General features: G+C 37.4%; 5 protein-coding genes across 8 annotated transcripts; 4 read left to right on the top strand and 1 right to left on the bottom strand.

The window, feature by feature from the left end:
• Positions 1-1,428: 1,428 nt before the first annotated feature.
• On the top strand, positions 1,429-5,020 carry LOC103324014 (homocysteine S-methyltransferase 3). Its single transcript, XM_008226049.2, has 7 exons — positions 1,429-1,728; positions 3,225-3,281; positions 3,372-3,562; positions 3,863-3,992; positions 4,214-4,417; positions 4,507-4,578; positions 4,719-5,020. Exons 1-7 carry the CDS (start codon positions 1,552-1,554, stop codon positions 4,887-4,889), a joined length of 1,002 nt encoding a protein of 333 aa, XP_008224271.2. The 5' UTR covers positions 1,429-1,551; the 3' UTR covers positions 4,890-5,020.
• Positions 5,021-6,103: 1,083 nt separating this feature from the next.
• Positions 6,104-8,885, top strand: LOC103324015 (LOW protein: PPR containing-like protein). Of its 2 annotated transcripts, XM_089044991.1 has the most exons (2): positions 6,360-6,543; positions 6,630-8,885. In XM_089044991.1, the coding sequence occupies exons 1-2, from the start codon at positions 6,496-6,498 to the stop codon at positions 8,778-8,780; spliced, it is 2,199 nt and encodes a 732-aa protein (XP_088901117.1). In that variant the 5' UTR covers positions 6,360-6,495; the 3' UTR covers positions 8,781-8,885. The 2 variants fall into 2 exon arrangements, with proteins under 2 accessions (XP_008224272.2, XP_088901117.1); XM_008226050.3 differs by having other exon boundaries at positions 6,104-8,885.
• Positions 8,886-8,981: 96 nt separating this feature from the next.
• On the top strand, positions 8,982-12,006 carry LOC103324016 (disease resistance protein Roq1-like). Its single transcript, XM_008226051.2, is given in 5 exon segments — positions 8,982-9,637; positions 9,950-11,048; positions 11,226-11,504; positions 11,596-11,841; positions 11,843-12,006. Coding segments are annotated over 5 exon segments (2,160 nt in total). The 5' UTR covers positions 8,982-9,128; the 3' UTR covers positions 11,870-12,006.
• A 1,465-nt stretch (positions 12,007-13,471) lies between these two features.
• Positions 13,472-16,876, bottom strand: RDM1 (RNA-DIRECTED DNA METHYLATION 1). Of its 3 annotated transcripts, none has more exons than XM_008226054.3 (3): positions 16,610-16,876; positions 14,665-14,841; positions 13,472-13,965 (listed from the first exon to the last, which is right to left on the bottom strand). In XM_008226054.3, exons 1-3 carry the CDS (start codon positions 16,830-16,832, stop codon positions 13,586-13,588), a joined length of 780 nt encoding a protein of 259 aa, XP_008224276.2. In that variant the 5' UTR covers positions 16,833-16,876; the 3' UTR covers positions 13,472-13,585. The 3 variants fall into 3 exon arrangements, with proteins under 3 accessions (XP_008224276.2, XP_088901120.1, XP_088901119.1); XM_089044994.1 differs by lacking the exon at positions 16,610-16,876 and adding an exon at positions 15,808-15,950; XM_089044993.1 differs by lacking the exon at positions 16,610-16,876 and adding an exon at positions 15,487-15,611.
• Positions 16,877-17,009: 133 nt separating this feature from the next.
• On the top strand, positions 17,010-18,896 carry LOC103324017 (uncharacterized). The gene is given in 2 exon segments (XM_008226053.2): positions 17,010-18,617; positions 18,619-18,896. Coding segments are annotated over 2 exon segments (1,653 nt in total). The 3' UTR covers positions 18,664-18,896.
• Positions 18,897-18,932: the final 36 nt, after the last annotated feature.

Below are 18,932 nucleotides of genomic sequence, written 5' to 3'. Positions count from 1 at the left end.
AAAAAACGTAGAAGGGAAAAATTGAGATTTTTAAATATTTTTTATACAAGCGAGATTTTATTTTAATTTAATATAAATTACGGGGGATTCAAACTCGAGAGCATATTTACTTTAACGAACTTAGCTAAAGCCATATCTGCACTGAGTATTTTATTTTGATTGAACCTTTATCGGTGGATTAAATAAGATAATGATTTCTAATTTTGTTTGTGTCCAGATTATCGGTGGATATTTGCTTCTAATGATTTCTAATTTTGTTTATGAATTGACTATATAGACAAATTAGTGACTCAAAAATCCCAAGTTCATGCATGTGTCAATTCATAAATAAGGTCTTTCAATCTAGTGGACTATATAGACAAATTAGTCATACCCTCAGGTTCGTTAGTGGGAAAATAATATGCTGAAAGGGGCACTTTCAATTCTGTCGAGAATTATAAAAAAGGGAGCTCCACAACAATTCTAAAACAAACCCACCAAGAACACAAGGGACAGAAAAAATATGGAGAAATGGGCTGAGGATGTGGTGACAAAAAGTATGCAATTAAAAAAAATTTGTCCACTTTAATTATACAAGGCCCCATTAAAACATGTTAACTTGCAATCAGATGTTTGAAAATGCAAGACAAGAACGTGAGGTAGTGCTTCTTTATATTGATCAGTAAGAATTTTCAACACGAAATGTTGCGTCAGGTGGTGATAAGAACAAATGTCGATATCCTTTGCCAACAAACTTCATTTTCCGTTTTGTTTTTCTTGCTTTCTTGGTTGTCCTTTAGTACCCCATACGCCATGGTGCTGCCTAATCCTTATTTGGTGGAAATCTCCAAGTGTACGCTTGGAGTTGATTAGTGTATTAGTTGGAACGCTTAGCATATATATGTCTTAATCCTTCAATGTAATTAAACTCTTGCTTATGTTGCGATAATTTATCTAAATATGCTATTCAGATTCACAGTTTAACAATAAGTACATGTTTAGCATTGCTTTTTTATTTTATATTTTTAGCCTTGTTTCTTTTTATTGATTTAACAAATCTACTCATATCTCACATTACGTAATATCTACTCTAACCTTTATGTATGCGATTCAGATTCACAGTTTAATAATAAGTGCCTGTTTAGCATTGCTTTTTTATTTTATATTTTTAGCCTTGTTTCTTTTTATTGATTTAACAAATCTACTCATATCCCACATTACGTAATATCTACTCTAACCTATATGTCACGTTTCCTTGATCCTAGACCCTTTATTATGGGAATATCAGAGAGTCACGGCTGTAAAGTCAGACCCAAAAATGAAAAATACGATAGAGATTAGATTAGAAAGAATATCATAAATTTGGTTAAACATGGGGGAGGTGTGGGTATATTAGTAATTCCACCTCATTGTATTCCCTCTACAAAACGCTTCAAGAAGGTGGCCACATTCATTATTCAACAAGCTGCTTTCAGTTACAAAAACAAATTCATAAAGAACTTCTGCTGCCCCTTCGACTACAACGCATAGCAGCCAAAAGTGCTTCTCTGTTCCGCTTTTACTCCTTGTACCATGGGCTTAGGAGGCCAGGAAACGTCGTCTTTTGTGAGTGATTTTCTGGAAAAGTGTGGTGGCTATGCTGTTCTTGACGGTGGGTTTGCCACTGAGCTTGAACGACATGGAGCTGACCTCAACGACCCTCTCTGGAGCGCCAAATGCCTTATCAGTTCTCCTCACCTCGTCAGAAGGGTACTTCTTATTGAGTTGCCCTATTCTCAACTTTTTTAATTTTTTTTATTTGGTTAAATCTTTTCTCTGCACTTTTGCTTGCTTCTTTTTTTTATTTCTAGAATCCCATAAAGGGAAAAACTTAAAAATAAATGAGAATAAATGCTCAATAATATCTTCTACTTTATGTATATTATATTGCATTTATGACATGTTTACTTATAGTATGTTTATTTACTCGGAAGGAGAGTGAGATTTATACATCTTTTGATCTATGTGTTAGTAAATGTGGGGAAATTAATACTCATTTCTGATAAGTAAACATGCGAATATAATTATATATATTTTCAATCCTGCCCTTTTTATTTTTCTATTTTTCTATTTTTCCATTTTGTGGATAAGGTAAATTAATCTGCTGCTATTTCAAAATAATAAAATAAATCATATTCTAAAACTAAGAGTATTTTTTGATTTTTCTGTATGGGAATGTTAGTTTCTTTCTTCTCTTTTTCTCCATTTTTTGTTGACATGTGTCATTTCCTTACACTTAAAATAATGTCATTAATATATTATGCAAGTTAACTCTTGTTTTCCAAGTTTACCCTTATTAAATGTATTCAATTGATCCCAAAAAAAATTAGAACTTTTCTACCATTTTTTTTAAAAACGTCAATTATTGTTTTAAAGAAAATGTTTGCTTTTTTCAAAAAAGAGAAAATGTCCCCTTTTTTGAAAAAACACAAAGGACTTTTTTTTTTCTATCTAAACCCTTTGTGTTATTAAAAAAAAATAGGGGACATTTCCTCTTAAAAGCATATATTTTCTTTAAAAAAATTAATTGACGTTAGAAAAAAATTAATAAGATGGTAAGAAAGTTGTGAAATTTTTTTGGATAAATTGAATACATTTAATAAGGGTAAACTTGGAAAACAAAAGTTAGCTTGTATAATATATTAATGACATTGTTTTAAGTGTAAAAAGAATGACACATGTCAAGCAAAAAATGGAGAAAAATGTTAGAGAGCCACAGGTTGCTAGATTCCTCTTTCTGTATATATCTTTAGTGGGTGTCTGTATTATAATCTCGATTAAAGATGAGAGCTGAGTCATCCTAGGTTGTATCATAGTAAGTGAAGCACGTCAGCTTCTGACAGCAACGTGGCAAAGCCCAAACATCCAACTCAGATCGTCTCATTTTCTCATGACACCTGTCTTTTTCATGCAACAATTAATAAAAAAATTTGGTGCACAAAAAATATTATGTGGATACATTCATGACGGTCAAAAATATTGGGCCATCTTAAAGTCCAATCTCATTTCATATCCTTCTGGGCACAGCAAAGCTTAGGCCCATCAAATATTTATTCTTTTTTTAAGATATTAAAAGAGGGGAATGCAAATATATATATATATATATATATAAATTTTTTTTAAAACTATTTGAGCTACAAACCCTTTCAAATATTCATTTTCGTGCCGTATTTTAGAATATTTTTTCGTTTTTCTTCTATTAACAGGTACACTTGGACTACCTTGATGCTGGCGCAAACGTCATAATAACCGCGTCTTATCAGGTAATTAATTTTGTTTATCCCACCTCTTTACTTTATAATTGTTTTTTTAATAACAAAGTTAATTATGTTGTTATATTTTCTGTGATACAGGCCACCATTCAGGGTTTTGAGGCCAAAGGTTTCTCTAAAGAAGAAGCCAAAGCCTTGATTAGGAAAAGTGTACAAATTGCAATTGAGGCAAGGGAAATTTATTATGACAAATTGCAATCAAGACGTCCAGTTCTAGTTGCAGCATCTGTGGGCAGCTATGGGGCATACTTGGCTGATGGCTCTGAGTATAGGTCAGTGAACTCAGTGATCAATAAAACTTTCACTGATTGAACCCAAATTAATTTACAAAACAATAGCTAGATTTCTGAGCAATGGTAATTCATAGGCCCTACAAAATTCCTGAATGTTTCAGCGTATGATTTTGTAGTTGGAACAAGAAAATGGAAGCACCCCTCCATTGCATGTGTTATTTTCTTGTGCATTGTTTTATATGGTTTGTGGTTCATTTTTTCTGGCCTGGTTTGTGTTACTATGTTCCTAGATGATTACCTGATCTCATGCATTATGATTTTGCTGTTTCTGCTTCGCAGTGGAAACTACGGTGATGCAGTTACCGTAGAGACGTTGAAGGATTTCCACAGGGAAAGGGTACAGATTCTGGCCAACTCTGGTGCTGATCTTATTGCATTTGAGACAACGCCAAATAAGATAGAAGCAAAGGTAGATGCCATTTCCCTTAGTTGTGCCTTGTGAAACATAATATGTTTAAGGCATTTCATGCCCCATTGTTGTCCAAATGCCACATGCATCTTGAATTAGGCTCACGCCTGTTTATTGATGGGGAAAATATAACTCATGAGGGTGTTTCAGTCATGTTCAGACTAGAACATGGAAAATTCCACTCTGGTTTTGGCTAAATTCCTTGCTTGAATGTGATGCAGGCATATGCTGAGTTGCTTGAGGAAGAAGGAATAGACATTCCAGCCTGGTTTTCCTTCACTTCTAAGGATGGAATCAATGTGGTCAGTGGCGATTCGATCTCAGAGTGCGCCTCTATTGCAGATTCATGCAAGCAAGTTGTTGCTGTTGGAATCAACTGCACACCTCCTAGATTCATCCATGGACTGGTTTCATCGATTCGGAAGGTCTGATTTTTGGTCAATTTATTAGTTTATATACTCAATTAGCCCCTTGAGCTTCTGATAAAATGGTCCTGTTCCCATCTAATTTGCAGGTTACAAGCAAACCAATAGTCATATACCCCAACAGTGGTGAGACTTATGATGGTCTGACGAAGCAATGGGTGGTGAGTCTCCCTACTTTTTACAGAAAATACTTGTGTTGCATAGAAAGAGTAGCAAATTATTGTCAAACATATGAAATCTGGTCTTAAATTGTTCCAAATGTTTTGAAAAATTCTGAATGCATGTTAATTTTCGATTGCAGCAATCAAGCGGGGAGGTCGATGAAGAGTTTGCAGACATAGTGATAGGCAAGTGGCGTGAGGCCGGGGCTTCTCTATTCGGAGGCTGCTGCAGGACAACCCCAAATACCATAAGGGCCATATCTAGAGTTCTCTCCAACAAGAAGTCTTCTGCAATTAACGTGGATGCTTAAATGAGTTCCAAAACTGAGATGTAAATATTTCTCTAATCCGCTAAGAATAAAAGCTTTATATCCCTTCCTTTCCTTGTTTTGTAACTCAAGAGGAAGTAGTGAAAATGTCACCGTGGTAAAATTTTCTGGCACTTTTTGAGGTTTAGGTTTATTCTGTTGCATTCTTACATGTAGCCAAATAAACAGGGGAATCATGAAAAAAAATGACTCATTTTAAAAGGGCCTTCAAATCCTTTTTCCAATTTTTTTAGAAATAGTTAAAAAATAACTCATTTTGATAATATTATCGAGGGCCAAATGTAAAATTTTGAATTTTAGCTCCAAATTTCTTCTCCAATACATATATAGGCCAGGTCATAATTTCCGCTCAGCTTTTGAGTTGGACCTAAATTTTCCAACATGTTGTTTGTTTACCTTTTTTTTCCTTCTTAAATCAGAACTTAAACATTTACCTCCCATCAAATGCCCATGATTTTTTCTGATTAAATATAACCTTATAAAAAAGATCCAACGGCCCAAAACGAAATCTCAGTCAAAATGTTAATTAAATAATCTAACCTCAATATCATCCTAAAGTATATAAATACACACTTGTTTGTTCATAGTATGTGTGTTTATCCTTTATTATTTATGAATTAAATTTTTGTTTTCAAAATTATATTTTTTTTAATGTTAAAATGTTCAGAGTAATAAATCACGATGATATAAACGAAAATTAACTTAAGAAAAATTAAATACAAAATATTTTTAGAGTTAAACGATTCTTAAATAATTAATAAAGTTATGGACTCAAATTTTGAGTCTTGCAGGGTTGGAGGAAAAAATTATTTAAATCTGAGTAATACATGAATAGTTGTATTTTAAAAGGGGAAATTTGGGTTTAGCCTCACTCATTTGAGTTGGAGATGGTCTAACATATACTCGTGCAACCCGTATTGAGCAAAAAAGCCACCCTCAAGCGAAATACCTACATACTGAGATCTCCACCTTGCAAATTATCTCCACTAGCTCAATTTAAGTAGAGCTATTTGGTGTATTTTGTTCTGTCAACTTAAAAATCAATCATTTATTTTTCTAAATGTTTGAAGAAATTGTCAACTTTTTTTTGGGTTCAAAGACTACTAAATGACGGATATTTTAGATATCATTCCCTTCACAGGAAAACAGAGGAAAATAGGTAATTCAAAATTTCTAAAAGAGAAAGAAAGAAAATAAAAAAAGTTCTGAAATTTGAACAGTCGGCGTACCAAGTTTGATGTAATTCAATATGGTTCAAGCACAAGGAATCATTTCAGTTAAGTTAGTTGACAGTTGGTGCAAAACTCCAAACAGGCAAAACAGACGCATCCCAAAATGGCTGCAACGCTTCAACTAAGTCCTCTGGTCTCAGCCACCCCAAGCTTCGTAGCTCCCACAAACCAAAGGGAACCCAAAACCATGGCCAAGGACACTTCCCCAACTGGGTCACTCAGAAACTGTAAAACCATGAACGAAGTCAAGCAACTTCACTGTCAAATCACTAAAAAAGGCCTCAGAAACAGACCCTCTACTGTTACCAAGCTAATTACTACATGTGCCGAAATGGGCACCTTTGAAAGCTTAGATTATGCCCGGAAAGCCTTCAATTTGTTCCTTGAAGACGAAGAAACAGAGGGTAATATATTGTTCATGTACAATTCTTTGATAAGGGGTTACTCTAGTGCTGGACCTAGTGATGAGGCTGTTTTGCTTTATGTTCAGATGGTGGTGAAGGGTATTTTGCCCGATAAGTTCACATTTCCGTTTGTGCTGAGCGCTTGCTCCAAGGTTGTGGCTTTCAGGGAAGGGGTTCAGCTCCATGGAGCACTTGTTAAGATGGGTTTGGAGGAAGATGCATTTATTGAGAATTCTTTGATCCATTTCTATGCTGAATGTGGGGAGTTGGATTATAGCCGAAAGGTGTTCGATGGAATGGCCGAGAGAAATATCGTGTCGTGGACTAGTTTGATTTGTGGTTATGCTAGGAGGCAGTTTCCAAAGCAGGCTGTTTCTTTGTTTTTTGAGATGGTGGCTGCTGGTATTAAACCAAATTCGATAACCATGGTGTGTGTCATTTCTGCTTGTGCAAAGTTGAAGGATCTTGAATTGAGTGAGAGGGTGTGTGCTTACATTGGGGAGTCGGGAGTGAAGGTTAATACGCTTGTGGTAAATGCACTTGTTGATATGTATATGAAATGTGGAGCTACTGATGCTGCAAAGCGGCTTTTTGACGAATGTGGGGATAAAAACTTGGTTCTTTACAATACAATTTTGTCCAATTATGTGCGTCAGGGACTGGCTAGGGAGGCACTTGCTGTATTGGATGAAATGCTTAGACAAGGTCCAAGACCAGACAAGGTTACACTGTTGTCTGCAATCTCAGCTTGTGCACAACTAGGTGATTCTCTGTCTGGAAAGTGCTGCCATGGTTATGTGATCAGAAATAGACTCGAAGGTTGGGATGCTATTTGTAATGCCATGATTGACATGTACATGAAGTGTGGAAAACAAGAGATGGCCTGCGGAATTTTCGATAATATGTCGAATAGGACTGTAGTGTCATGGAACTCATTGATTGCTGGTTTTATCAGAAGTGGTGATGTGAACTCAGCTTGGCAGATGTTCAATGAGATGCCGAAGAGCGATCTTGTCTCTTGGAACACCATGATTGGTGCTTTAGTCCAAGAGAGTATGTTTGTGGAAGCAATTGAGCTTTTTCGGGTGATGCAGGCTAACAGAATAAAAGGAGATAGGGTGACCATGGTGGAAGTGGCATCTGCCTGCGGATATCTAGGAGCGTTTGATCTTGCAAAGTGGACCCATGCTTATATTGAGAAAAATAAAATCGACTGTGATATGCGGCTTGGCACAGCCTTAGTTGACATGTTTGCTAGATGTGGAGATCCTCAAAGTGCAATGAAAGTGTTTAATAGCATGGCGAGAAGAGACGTTTCTGCTTGGACTGCAGCCATTGGAGCAATGGCCATGGAGGGAAATGGGGAACGGGCTCTAGAGCTTTTTGATGAAATGATTAGGCAAGGGGTGAAACCAGATGAAGTAGTCTTTGTGGCTGTATTAACCGCATGCAGCCATGTTGGGTTTGTGAAACAAGGGTGGAACATTTTCAGGTCAATGAAGTCAGTCCATGGAATTTCCCCTCATATTATTCACTATGGTTGCATGGTTGATCTACTAGGCCGAGCCGGGCTCTTGGGAGAAGCTTTTGATCTGGTAAAGAGCATGCCAATGGAGCCTAATGACGTCATTTGGGGGACTCTCTTGGCTGCTTGTCGAACCTACAAAAATGTCGAAATTGCATCATACGCAGCCGAACGGTTATCCAAGTTGCCTACTCAGAGGACAGGGATTCATGTGCTTCTATCAAACATATATGCATCTGCTGAGAAATGGGCTGATGTTGCAAAAGTGAGGCTACATTTGAAGGAGAAAGGGATACACAAGGTGCCCGGATCAAGCTCCATAGAGGTCAATGGAATGATCCATGAGTTTATTTCTGGTGGTGATACAAACACAGAGAAGAGCCAGCTTACATTGATGCTACAAGAAATAAACTGCAGACTGAGAGAAGCTGGCCATGTTCCTGATTTGGACAATGTCCTGCTTGATGTTGATGAGAAGGAAAAAGAGTACTTGCTCAGTCGGCATAGCGAGAAACTTGCCATAGCTTTTGGGCTGATCGGTACAGGGCAAGGCGTGCCGATTCGTGTGGTTAAGAATCTCAGAATGTGCTCTGACTGTCACTCCTTTGCCAAGTTAGTGTCAAGAATATACAACCGGGAAATTATAGTTCGGGATAACAACAGGTTTCATTTTTTCAATCAGGGGCTTTGCTCTTGTAGTGATTACTGGTGATAAAACTATAATTCAAGGCTCGCATTTGTACTTAAGACATTCTTATCTTCATCTTCAGGTCTTGTAGATTAAAAAAAAGGAATATAAAAGTATAAATTCAAGACATTCTTATCTTCATCTTCAGGTCTTGTAGATTAAAAAAAAGGAATATAAAAGTATAAATTCAGTATATATAAAAAAAGTGAAAGACCAGCTGTTGATTTGGTTCAGTCAAGTGAACGCGTCAGTGACAAAGGAATATCAAACGAAGGTTCCTCACTTTTGACTTTCTTTGCAGGCAGCAGGAAGCTGCTTCCTATATGTGATAAAGCACAAGGCCTTAATATATAACAAAAGAGAGTTTCTGACATGAATATGATTTCTATGGCCAATCAAGCAGCCTCTTCTTCCTCTTCTTGTTTCTCCAATTCATGCACGTATGATGTGTTTCTTAGTTTCAGAGGTGAAGATACACGCCATAATTTTACAGATCATTTGTACAGTGCTTTGGTTCAGAATGGAATCAATACCTTCATAGATGATAAGCTCAGAAGAGGAGGAGAAATATCAGCATCACTTCTCAAAGCAATTGAAAAGTCAAGGATTTCTATAATTGTATTCTCTACAAAATATGCAGCGTCCAAGTGGTGCCTGGATGAACTCGATAAGATCCTTGAGTGTAAAAAATTGAGGCAACAGAAAGTGTGGCCGATTTTTTACAAGGTGGAGCCCTCGGATGTAAGGGACCAAAGAGGATCTTTTGGTGAAGCGCTTGCTAAACATGAATGCAAATTCAAGAATAATATTCACAAAGTGCACAGATGGAGGAAAGCTCTTTCAGAAGCAGCCAATTTGTCTGGGTGGACTTTTTCAGATGGGTATGTATATTTCCGACGACTTTAGTGCTTGTTTTTGTGTGTATAAATTTCCGGGCTATTTTCCTTTTTAAGCCTTTTCTTTTTGTTAAATTGCTTAACATATAATGGGATATTGATTTGTTAAATCTTCAAGAACACAAAACGTATGAAGGACAAATTTTGACACATTCTAATTGGAAGGTATTAACATAAGTGGAGGCTGACTAAATCAATTGGGTCGAGTGGTTGACTAATTGTTGAGGTAAAATATTCTGTGTCTTTTAAAATGTCGTGTTGGTTTATGAAATCTTTTGTATTCTTTTAAAATGACAGGCATGAATCTCAGTTTATCCGTAAGATTGTTGAAGATATCTCAGCGGAAGTATCATACCATGCATATTTAGATGTGGCTGCATATCCAGTTGGAATAGAGTCTTATGTTGGAGAAATCAATGAACTTTTAGAAGTTGGGGAAGAAAGTGTTCGCATGGTAGGGATATGGGGAACTGGTGGAATTGGTAAGACAACAATTGCTAAAGCTGTTTATAATTCAATTGTCCATAAGTTTGATGGTAGTTGTTTCTTGGCAAATGTTAGAGAAAACTCAATGCCACATGGAGGCCTAGTCCAATTGCAAGAGACTCTTCTAATTGATATTCTGAGGGTTAAAAAGTTGATGGTGACTAATATTGATAAAGGAGTCGCTATGATAAAGCATAGGTTGAGCAATAAAAAGGTTCTCTTGATTCTGGACGATGTGAATCAATTGGAACAGTTACACAGCTTAGCTCGAGTGTCTGATTGGTTTGGATCGGGCAGTAGAATTATCATAACGACAAGAGATAAACATTTGCTAACTGCTCATCAAGTATATTTGATATACAAGGTCAAAGTATTAGATTATCATGAAGCTCTTGAGTTGTTCAGTTGGAATGCATTCAAAAGAAATGTACCTCCGAGCGATTATGTGAAAGTTGCTAGACGTGCAGTACACTATGTTCAAGGCCTTCCACTAGCTCTGACAGTTTTAGGTTCTCATCTATGCGGTAGAAGCATAGATCAATGGCAAGCGTCATTAGATAGTTACAAGAGAGTTCCTAACAAAGAGATACAAGAGATTCTCAAAATAAGTTTCGATGCATTGGAAGATATTGTGAAAGAAATTTTCCTTCACATTGCATGTTTCTTTAAAGGTAAATATGTAGACTATGTGACACAAATGCTAGAATGCTGTGACCTCAACCCTATGATTGGTATTGAACTACTTGTAGAAAAGGCTCTCATAACTATAGATGGATGTCGGGTTTTGATGCATGACTTGCTAGAAGAAATGGGTAAAGAAATAGTTCGTCAAGAATCACCCAATAATCCAGGAAAGCGTAGCAGATTGTGGTTTCACGAGGATGTTGATCACGTGCTGACAGAAAATACAGTAAGTATAATTTCAGTTGTGTTATTCAGCTTGAAAAGCAAGCCCATATGATTATAGTTTTCTTCTTGTCAAAATTCTGAAGCAAAATATTTATAATTTGGAAACACGTGTAACCAATTTACACTAATGGTTTTTCTTTTGTTTTGCTTTGTTTTTTTTCCCCTGTTTCTACTATAGGGAACAGATACAATTAAAGCCATTATGATAAAGGTGCCTGAATCATATAATCACATATGCTTGAATGCTAAAAGCTTCTCAAAGATGAAAAGTCTTAATTTATTTGTGAACTATGATGCGCACTTTTCTGGGAACATTGATTATCTCTCAAACGAGTTGAGGTGGCTTGACTGGCCTGGATGTTCTTTACAGTCTTTGCCATCTAATTTTCATCCAAAGAAGCTTGCTGTGCTCAATATGCCTCAAAGCTGTATCACCAGATTATGGGAGGGATTCAAGGTACTTAAAAGTATTCATTCATTATTTTTCTCAAACGCTTATGCTGAAGATTTCTTTGAAGCTTCATTTGATTCTCTTTCTTGTTGCACAGAATTTGCCAAAGTTGACATCCGTAAATTTTGAAGGCTGTAAGTTCTTAGAGAAAATCCCGGACTTCACTGGAGTCACAAACTTAGAGAAATTGAATCTAGATTACTGTACAAGTTTAGTTGAGGTTCATCCTTCCGTTGGATTCCTTGATAAACTTGTTATGTTGAGTCTCAAGGGCTGCTCTAACCTCATGAAGTTTCCAGCACAAATAAGCTTGAAATCTTTAGAAGTTATGGAGCTGGGCAATTGCTTTAGGCTTGAGAATTTTCCAGTAATTGTAGAAAAGATGGAATCCTTAAGATATATGAATCTACAAGGCACTGCCATTAAAGAATTGCACTCATCAATTGGATATCTCATTGGGCTTGAAGAGTTGTACTTATCAAATTGTAAAGATCTTACAACTCTGCCATGCAGCATTTATGAGTTGCAAGATCTAAAGGTTCTTGACCTGCATTGCTGCAAGAGGCTTCGAGAAATTCCCGAGCTTCCACCAACGATACGTTGGTTAGTTGCGAGTGATTGTGAATCATTGGAAAGGTTTTCAAAATTGTCAAAGACATTCAAACACAGAGAAGAATCGCGAGGGATTTATTGGATGAACCTGTCTAATTGTTATAGATTGTGTTCTAATCTGGGCCATGGCGTGGCAAAGATTGAAAATGTTTTACTGAATCAGGTCTCTATATCCTCTCTCACTCTCTCTACGCAAATATATATATATATATGTGTGTGTGTGTGTACACATGTGCAAAGCACACACACACACATGTAGTTAACATTGTTATTCTTGTGTTACAGGCATCTTCTGATCATGACTCTGCATTTGACGTTTTACTTCCTGGATATGAGGTTCCGGAGTGGCTCCCCTATCATAAATGTGAACTTCTTGTTGAAACCCCTCGATATAGGCGTGATATATGTGAATTTTCTTTTGAAATTCCTGCAACAGTCCAATTGGAGAGCACAGGATTGGCTTTCTGTGCTGTTTTTAAGGTCGTACAGAATACTGGTTGGCATTTTGGAGCTACAATTTCCATCAGCGATGTATGCCTAAACCGTGATTATGAGTTTTTTTCTTATTCAAGAAAGACAACGTCTGCTCATGTGTGGCTCAAGTATATTCCATTAAGGACTTGGAAGAAGTCACAGATATTTGAAACACAGCCTCGGTTTCGTCCTTATACCTGTGAAGTTAGATTTTTCTTTGGGAGCGCACGACCAGTTTTCTTGAAAAGCTCAAGTGTTGACCTACTCCTAGTATGCGACCAGGATAATTTAAACTACGGCATGGCAGTCAATAATCAGCAAGAGGAGTTGCTTTCAGAGTCTTCGAAACTGATGAATCATCAAAAGCGAAACCTACAACAAAGAGCCTCAGTTCTCATGAAAATCGATGATACTGACATCGAACATCAGCTAGAGAACCCGCTTAACTTGTCTTCGGAACCAACGAATCCTCAAAAACGGAAGCATAATGAGGAACAAAGGCATCGTAGAAAACAGAAGGATGTTGAGGAGCAACCATCCACTTCAACTTCACGAATGATTTAGTGGCTTGGTCTCTTATCATTGGCTTGGTCTCTTATCAACCAATCGTTGGTAGTTTGTCACTCTCAGAAATGAAAGCCTATTTCATCAGAATTATCTTATTTTTGTGTGTGCTGAGGATCTTCTTACAAAGTGGACACTCTAAAGCCTGTGTTTTGAATTCATTGATAATCTTTTGTTCTTTTTGGGTTAGCGTTCAACGATTTTGTGCTAAGAGTAAACACTTACAGCCATTAAAGTAGGAAGAGAAGGGTGGAAAACAAAATATGCCCTTTATTTCATTAGGAACTACCAAAAATAAAAAAATAAAAATAAAAAAGGGGAAATAAAAGACCAAATCTACGAATTTATTGACCGAAAAAGATTTACGAATTTAACAAACATTTTACATGACAAAATTAACAAGCAGAATGTAACAGTTGGTAAAACCCAAAGGCCTTTCATGATTTGCTTCTTAACTGCGGAAAGATGGAATCCACAAAGGCATGATGCATCGGATCTGATAGCCAAAGATTGGCTATATGATAATGAGATGAGGTGTGCCGGTGGACTTCTTCCATGAGCCAGATGGTGGCTTCGGCTTTACATGGATGAATTATGGTATCCAAGGGCCTGTACTCTTCCTCACTGCCCATCCTCAATTGGTCCCATTGTTTTAGGAGAATATTGGTGAGGTAATGCAAAGGTTGTCCATATAACTGCTTAATGGATTTGCCTAACCCCATCCATGAGGTAAATGGAATAACAGAGCCACGGTGCGCTGGGATCGGGATCTGCTTCATGTACTCCTGATACATCTCTGCCCTTCGCACCAAAGCACCTATAGTTTAAAGCATGTTTAGAGGACTTAGAGAGACCAAAAAAGCAAACCACCCTAACAGCATTGTAGTCATCAAGGCTACTAAGGTACCAGGAAAGAAATATGGTAAAGTGCCATAGTGGATATAAACAGCAACCTATTAGCCACTCATTTTCCTAAAGAGGTTATCACATATTGAGATTACTATATTCAGCGAAAAAAAGCTCAAAAAACCCCAACGATGACATTTACGAGTACATATGTTCTTCATCTTAGTTAATAGCATTGTCACTGACAAGTTTAAGAATGACCAATTATGTACCCATTACAGTGCAAAAAAGGGAAAAATAAAACTTCTTGGACAATCTTAGCAAATAAGCATTTTGGTAAAAACTGGTAATTCATTTACTGGAACAAACAGTATTACATCGCTTGGATCAGAGATTTTCACAGATTCATAATTTCTCGATGATGTTAATGTAGTTCTAAACATGATAGAGCGTGCATAAGTTTACACAACTATTAAGTTTCTCGAACTTAAAATTTACCATTTCAGTTGGACTACATTTTTGTTAATATCTTATTTTAGAAAAAGAAAAAAAAAACATAAAATTTGCTATGCAACATTATAAATAAATCTTAACTGACACTATAATTTCAACATACATTAGTTCACCAGTTTCAGTACAACAAGGCTCTAAATCTTGATTGTGCAATTACCTTCAGATGTTCTTTCTTTGGCAGGTTGATCAGATGTGGTATTATTGGTTAACTGCTTGCTATCAGACTCAATATTGGTTTCCATCTCCATGTCTGAGGAAGAAGAGTCATCTGATGATATAACATCAACCTGCTCATCCCATGGAAATGCCCTCTTCATGGTATATGGACTGTAACCTGCATAGGATAACTCATTCAGCATTCATATGAATTAAAACAACTGAGAGCCGATATAAAATAGATGAAAAACTTAAAGCTACCAAAAGAACCATAAGTTACTCATTTTGTGCAGCACACACACCGCCCACCCACCATAAAGCATTAGTGCGATAAATTAGCTACTGGAGAGGTTTTTAGAGAAAATTACAGAATCTGGTGGCATTTGGAACAGGAAACATCCTATCACCAATTCTGTCTCTAATCTTTAAATACAAAGACAACAATGTTCGGATAAAATCAGATTCGAGACAATGCCTGCAGGCTGTTCAATTCCAAAACACGGCTGACCACAGGAGAACAATTGCGAATAATGTTTGCCTACTATTAATTCATAAAGAAATCCATAGGCAAGAACTAAGGCCAACAAGATAAATTAGACATATGAATAACAGATAAAAGGCATGCAATAAACTGCACACCTAGATAAGGCATGCTGGACTGCTAATCTCTTAATTATAAATCACAGGTCACTCAATTCTCATGAATCATGATACACCCTATTTAGGGTACAAATGGGTTCTCCTAGAAGCAAACCAAACATGAACTTTCAATATGATTTCATGCAAACAGATCTTTTGATTTCATCAACTCTGTCCTTTTTACCACTGAATTCCACCAATTTCGTCAATTCTGCAGAGCATGCTTCCAGTGAATTTTCAATGACCCATTTGCCTGACTTGTTTGCATGATATTTTAAACAATTAACAAACACAAAACAAACACATTCCTATTTACATTCTTGACTCTTCATACTTTTCCAGAAATGGCAGAACAAAATCACCCAACTGCTTAATTAGAAAAAGAAAAGAACGGAAATTTAGTTCCTTCCTCGGGAACAATTAACTGTAGAAATTAGAAGGCCCAAAGAAGAAGAACGAAGAAATGAATTGCAGAAAGATCACTAAAGAGAGCAACGGGACTGACCTTTAAACAGCAAACGGAAAACGATTATTATTAGAAGATGTATTTCTGCTGCTGTCGAAGTTTCTTCAGTTAGTTTTACCAATTCGGGTCGTATTTGTACAGGACAAAGTGGAGAGAGAGATTCCGTTGCGGGCTCCACCCGAGACCCGTCCACTCAATGTTTTTACTCTACAACTCATAGGTCGACCCGACCCGACTCGACCCGACCCTAATATGTAGAGGACCGTCTCTACCTTTGACCATAAATAAGAGGCTCCTGTTTAGGAAGACTAAAAAGAGAGTTGAAGAATTGTACAACTCAGAAACTAAACACTTTGATTTGCATTTTAGGGCTCAAATGATTACTTGAATATCACACATTGATGAAATTCAATAACTAAAAGAAAGATCGATTCTTTGGGATACTTATTTTCTTCAAACAGAACAAATAGAGATAGAATCAGACCGATTTCCTAAATGTCTTTCTGGATATTATTCCTCAATATACCTGCTATTTACGGAACGTGGAGTTCCATGTTGGTTATTCAACTAAATTATTTGTTCTAATGGTTGTTCAACTCTTGCAAATTGGTCTTACTATTTAACTCTGTCAATATTGCTATTACTTTAAGGGTAAAATCGTCAATTTATACTAAAATATTAATAAATTAATTAAAAATATAAAGAAAAATACTATAAAAATCAGAAATTTTAAAATAAATCAATAAAACTAAAAACTGAAATGCGCAAGAGTAAAAACAAAAAAACCAAATATTCAATCTAATTGAATACACGCACAAGAAAGAGATAAAAATTGGCTCACCATTGGAGGCCGATCGCTTGCCGTGGTTGCTCCGCTGCGTGTCCATGAACATATTCATCCTCTGCACCTCCAAATCATTGGCGAATTGCATCCTCTGCTTCTCCAACTCCACCATCTGCCTCAACTTCTCGGCCTCCACTCTCTGATACACCTCCCCGAACCTCTCAATCGCTCTCGCCAATCTCTTCAACCCTTCTTCTCCTCCTCCGCTATCTCTCTCCATCTCAACCTCATACTTCTCCTCGTCGTCCTCTCCATCTCAACCTCCTCATCTAGAATTGGAATAGCTGTCAAAAGTCCTATTTACCCCTTAAAAAGGTTGCAGGTACTGCTCACAATGATTTAATTTGACAGAAAATGTTACATTGATTGGCAGTCTTTCCCTGTCTCTCGCCCGAAAATGCTTCCAAGGTTCCAAAATCCCAACCTCTCTTCCATTTCTAAAACCAACATCAAACTGCTGCGTCACTTGTTATGCAATCCTCTGTGCACCCTGACTGAGCCAACCCCAGTCAGTGAAGTCACCGAGTCTCCCGAGCTTCCAAACTGGGTCAAATTCTTCGACACTAACCGCCCAGAAAAGGCAGATCTTGATGAGGATTTTGTTATCCCTTCTCTTGCCGATTGGGTCGAGGCTCAGAAGCTCAGAGACCCCAGAAAAGCTGTCAAGCGCCCGCTCAGCGAGACCGCTGATACCGACGACATCGATAAAGTCTGTAGAATCTTGAAAAATGGGTACCCATCATGGAAAAATGCTGCTCAAGCTCTGGATGGGTGTGTTTTGGATTTATCAAACAGTTTGGTGGAACGGGTTTTGAGGAGGTTTAGCAATGAATGGGTTCCTGCTTTCGGATTCTTCATTTGGGCAAAAGCACAAACAGGTTATAGGCATCCGCCGGAGGCATATAACTCAATGGTTGACATTTTAGGCAAGTCCGAGAATTTTGAGCTTATGTGGGAGATGGTTGAAGAAATGGTCCAAATTGGAGGAGGGTATGTTACTTTGGACACAATGAGTAAGGTGATGAGGAGGCTTGCAAGGGCTGGCCGGTACAAGGAGGCAATAGATGCATTTCGGGGGATCGAGCGATTCGGCTTGAGGAAAGACGTGCTGTCCTTGAACACTCTCATGGGTGCATTGGTGAAGGAAAGAAGTGTTGAGCATGCCCATGAAGTTTTCTTGGAGTTTAAGGAATCTATACCTTTGAATTCTCAAACTTTCAATGTTCTGATACATGGGTGGTGTAAACACAGGAAGCTAGACATTGCTAGAAACACAATGGAGGAGATGGAGAAGCACGGTTTTCGTCCCGATGTTTTCTCTTATACCTGTTTCATTGAAGCATATTGTCATGACAAGGATTTTCGCAAAGTTGTTGAAGTTCTTGCTGAAATGAAGGACAAGGCTTGTGAGCCAAATACCGTGACATATACTATAATAATGCATGCTTTAGGGAAGGCAAGGGAGATAACTAAAGCTTTGGAGGTTTATGAGAAGATGAAAAGGAGTGGTTGTGTTCCTGATACTTCGTTTTATAACTCTTTGATTTTCCTTCTTGGTAAAGCTGGTAGGCTCAAGGATGTTCAGGAAGTAGTTGAGGACATGACAAATCAAGGTGTAAAGCTGGACACTTTGACGCATAATACCCTGATCTCTTCTGTTTGTGCACATTCGCAGGAAGAGGCTGCTCTCAAGTTGCTCAAGAAAATGGAGGAGGAATCATGCAAGCCGGATCTTAAGACTTATGCCCCGTTGTTGAAGTTGTTTTGCAGAAAGAAGAGGATGAGGGTGCTCTGCTTTTTGTTAGACCACATGTTTAAGAACGACGTGAGCATTGAAGGTGGAACTTATGCACTCTTGGTACGTGGGCTTTGTAGCAATGGTAAGCTTGAAAATGCTTGCTCATTCTTTGAGGAAATGGTGTCGAAGGGATTCGTTCCGAAGGACAGCACATACAACATGTTGATAAAGGAATTGGAGGGGAAGAGTATGGAGAAAGAGAAGAAATCATGTTGAAAAGTTGATGTTGCAGGCAAAAGAGCAAGAGATATAGGCAACTCTTTCCGCCACTGAATGCCCAAAGAGTCATATGCGGATTTGTACCCTTGGAGTTGGACCATTATCAAATTATAGCATCTCTTTTTCACCATTATTTAATTATTGCGCTGAGACACAACTGGTAATCTTGACCATTCCTAGAGAATTCCAAAGACATTGCTGTTAACAGAGATGCACGTCTTTGATGTGAGCAAATAGAGATCTTTTAAGATCAATTTTGTTTTGAAATGTTGGTCTCTTTATTTTGTACTCAGTTCATCCGAA

This window comes from Prunus mume, linkage group LG2 (genome assembly GCF_029339155.1).
Source record: "Prunus mume cultivar Tortuosa linkage group LG2, ASM2933915v1, whole genome shotgun sequence".
Taxonomy (NCBI): Eukaryota; Viridiplantae; Streptophyta; class Magnoliopsida; order Rosales; family Rosaceae; genus Prunus; species Prunus mume.
Note: the sequence above shows the minus strand (reverse complement) of the source record. Positions and strands in the feature narration are given on the sequence as shown.

Coding starts and splice junctions, on each gene's coding strand:
- LOC103324014 (XM_008226049.2), top strand. CDS start 1,552: ATGGGCTTAGGAGGCCAGGAAACGTCGTCTTTTGTGAGTGATTTTCTG. Junction 1,729..3,224: donor CTCCTCACCTCGTCAGAAGG/GTACTTCTTATT, acceptor TTCTATTAACAG/GTACACTTGGACTACCTTGA. Junction 3,993..4,213: donor CAAATAAGATAGAAGCAAAG/GTAGATGCCATT, acceptor AATGTGATGCAG/GCATATGCTGAGTTGCTTGA.
- LOC103324015 (XM_008226050.3), top strand. CDS start 6,243: ATGGCTGCAACGCTTCAACTAAGTCCTCTGGTCTCAGCCACCCCAAGC.
- RDM1 (XM_008226054.3), bottom strand. CDS start 16,832: ATGGAGAGAGATAGCGGAGGAGGAGAAGAAGGGTTGAAGAGATTGGCG. Junction 14,842..16,609: donor CAAGCGATCGGCCTCCAATG/GTGAGCCAATTT, acceptor TATCCTATGCAG/GTTACAGTCCATATACCATG. Junction 13,966..14,664: donor CAAAGAAAGAACATCTGAAG/GTAATTGCACAA, acceptor TTTAAACTATAG/GTGCTTTGGTGCGAAGGGCA.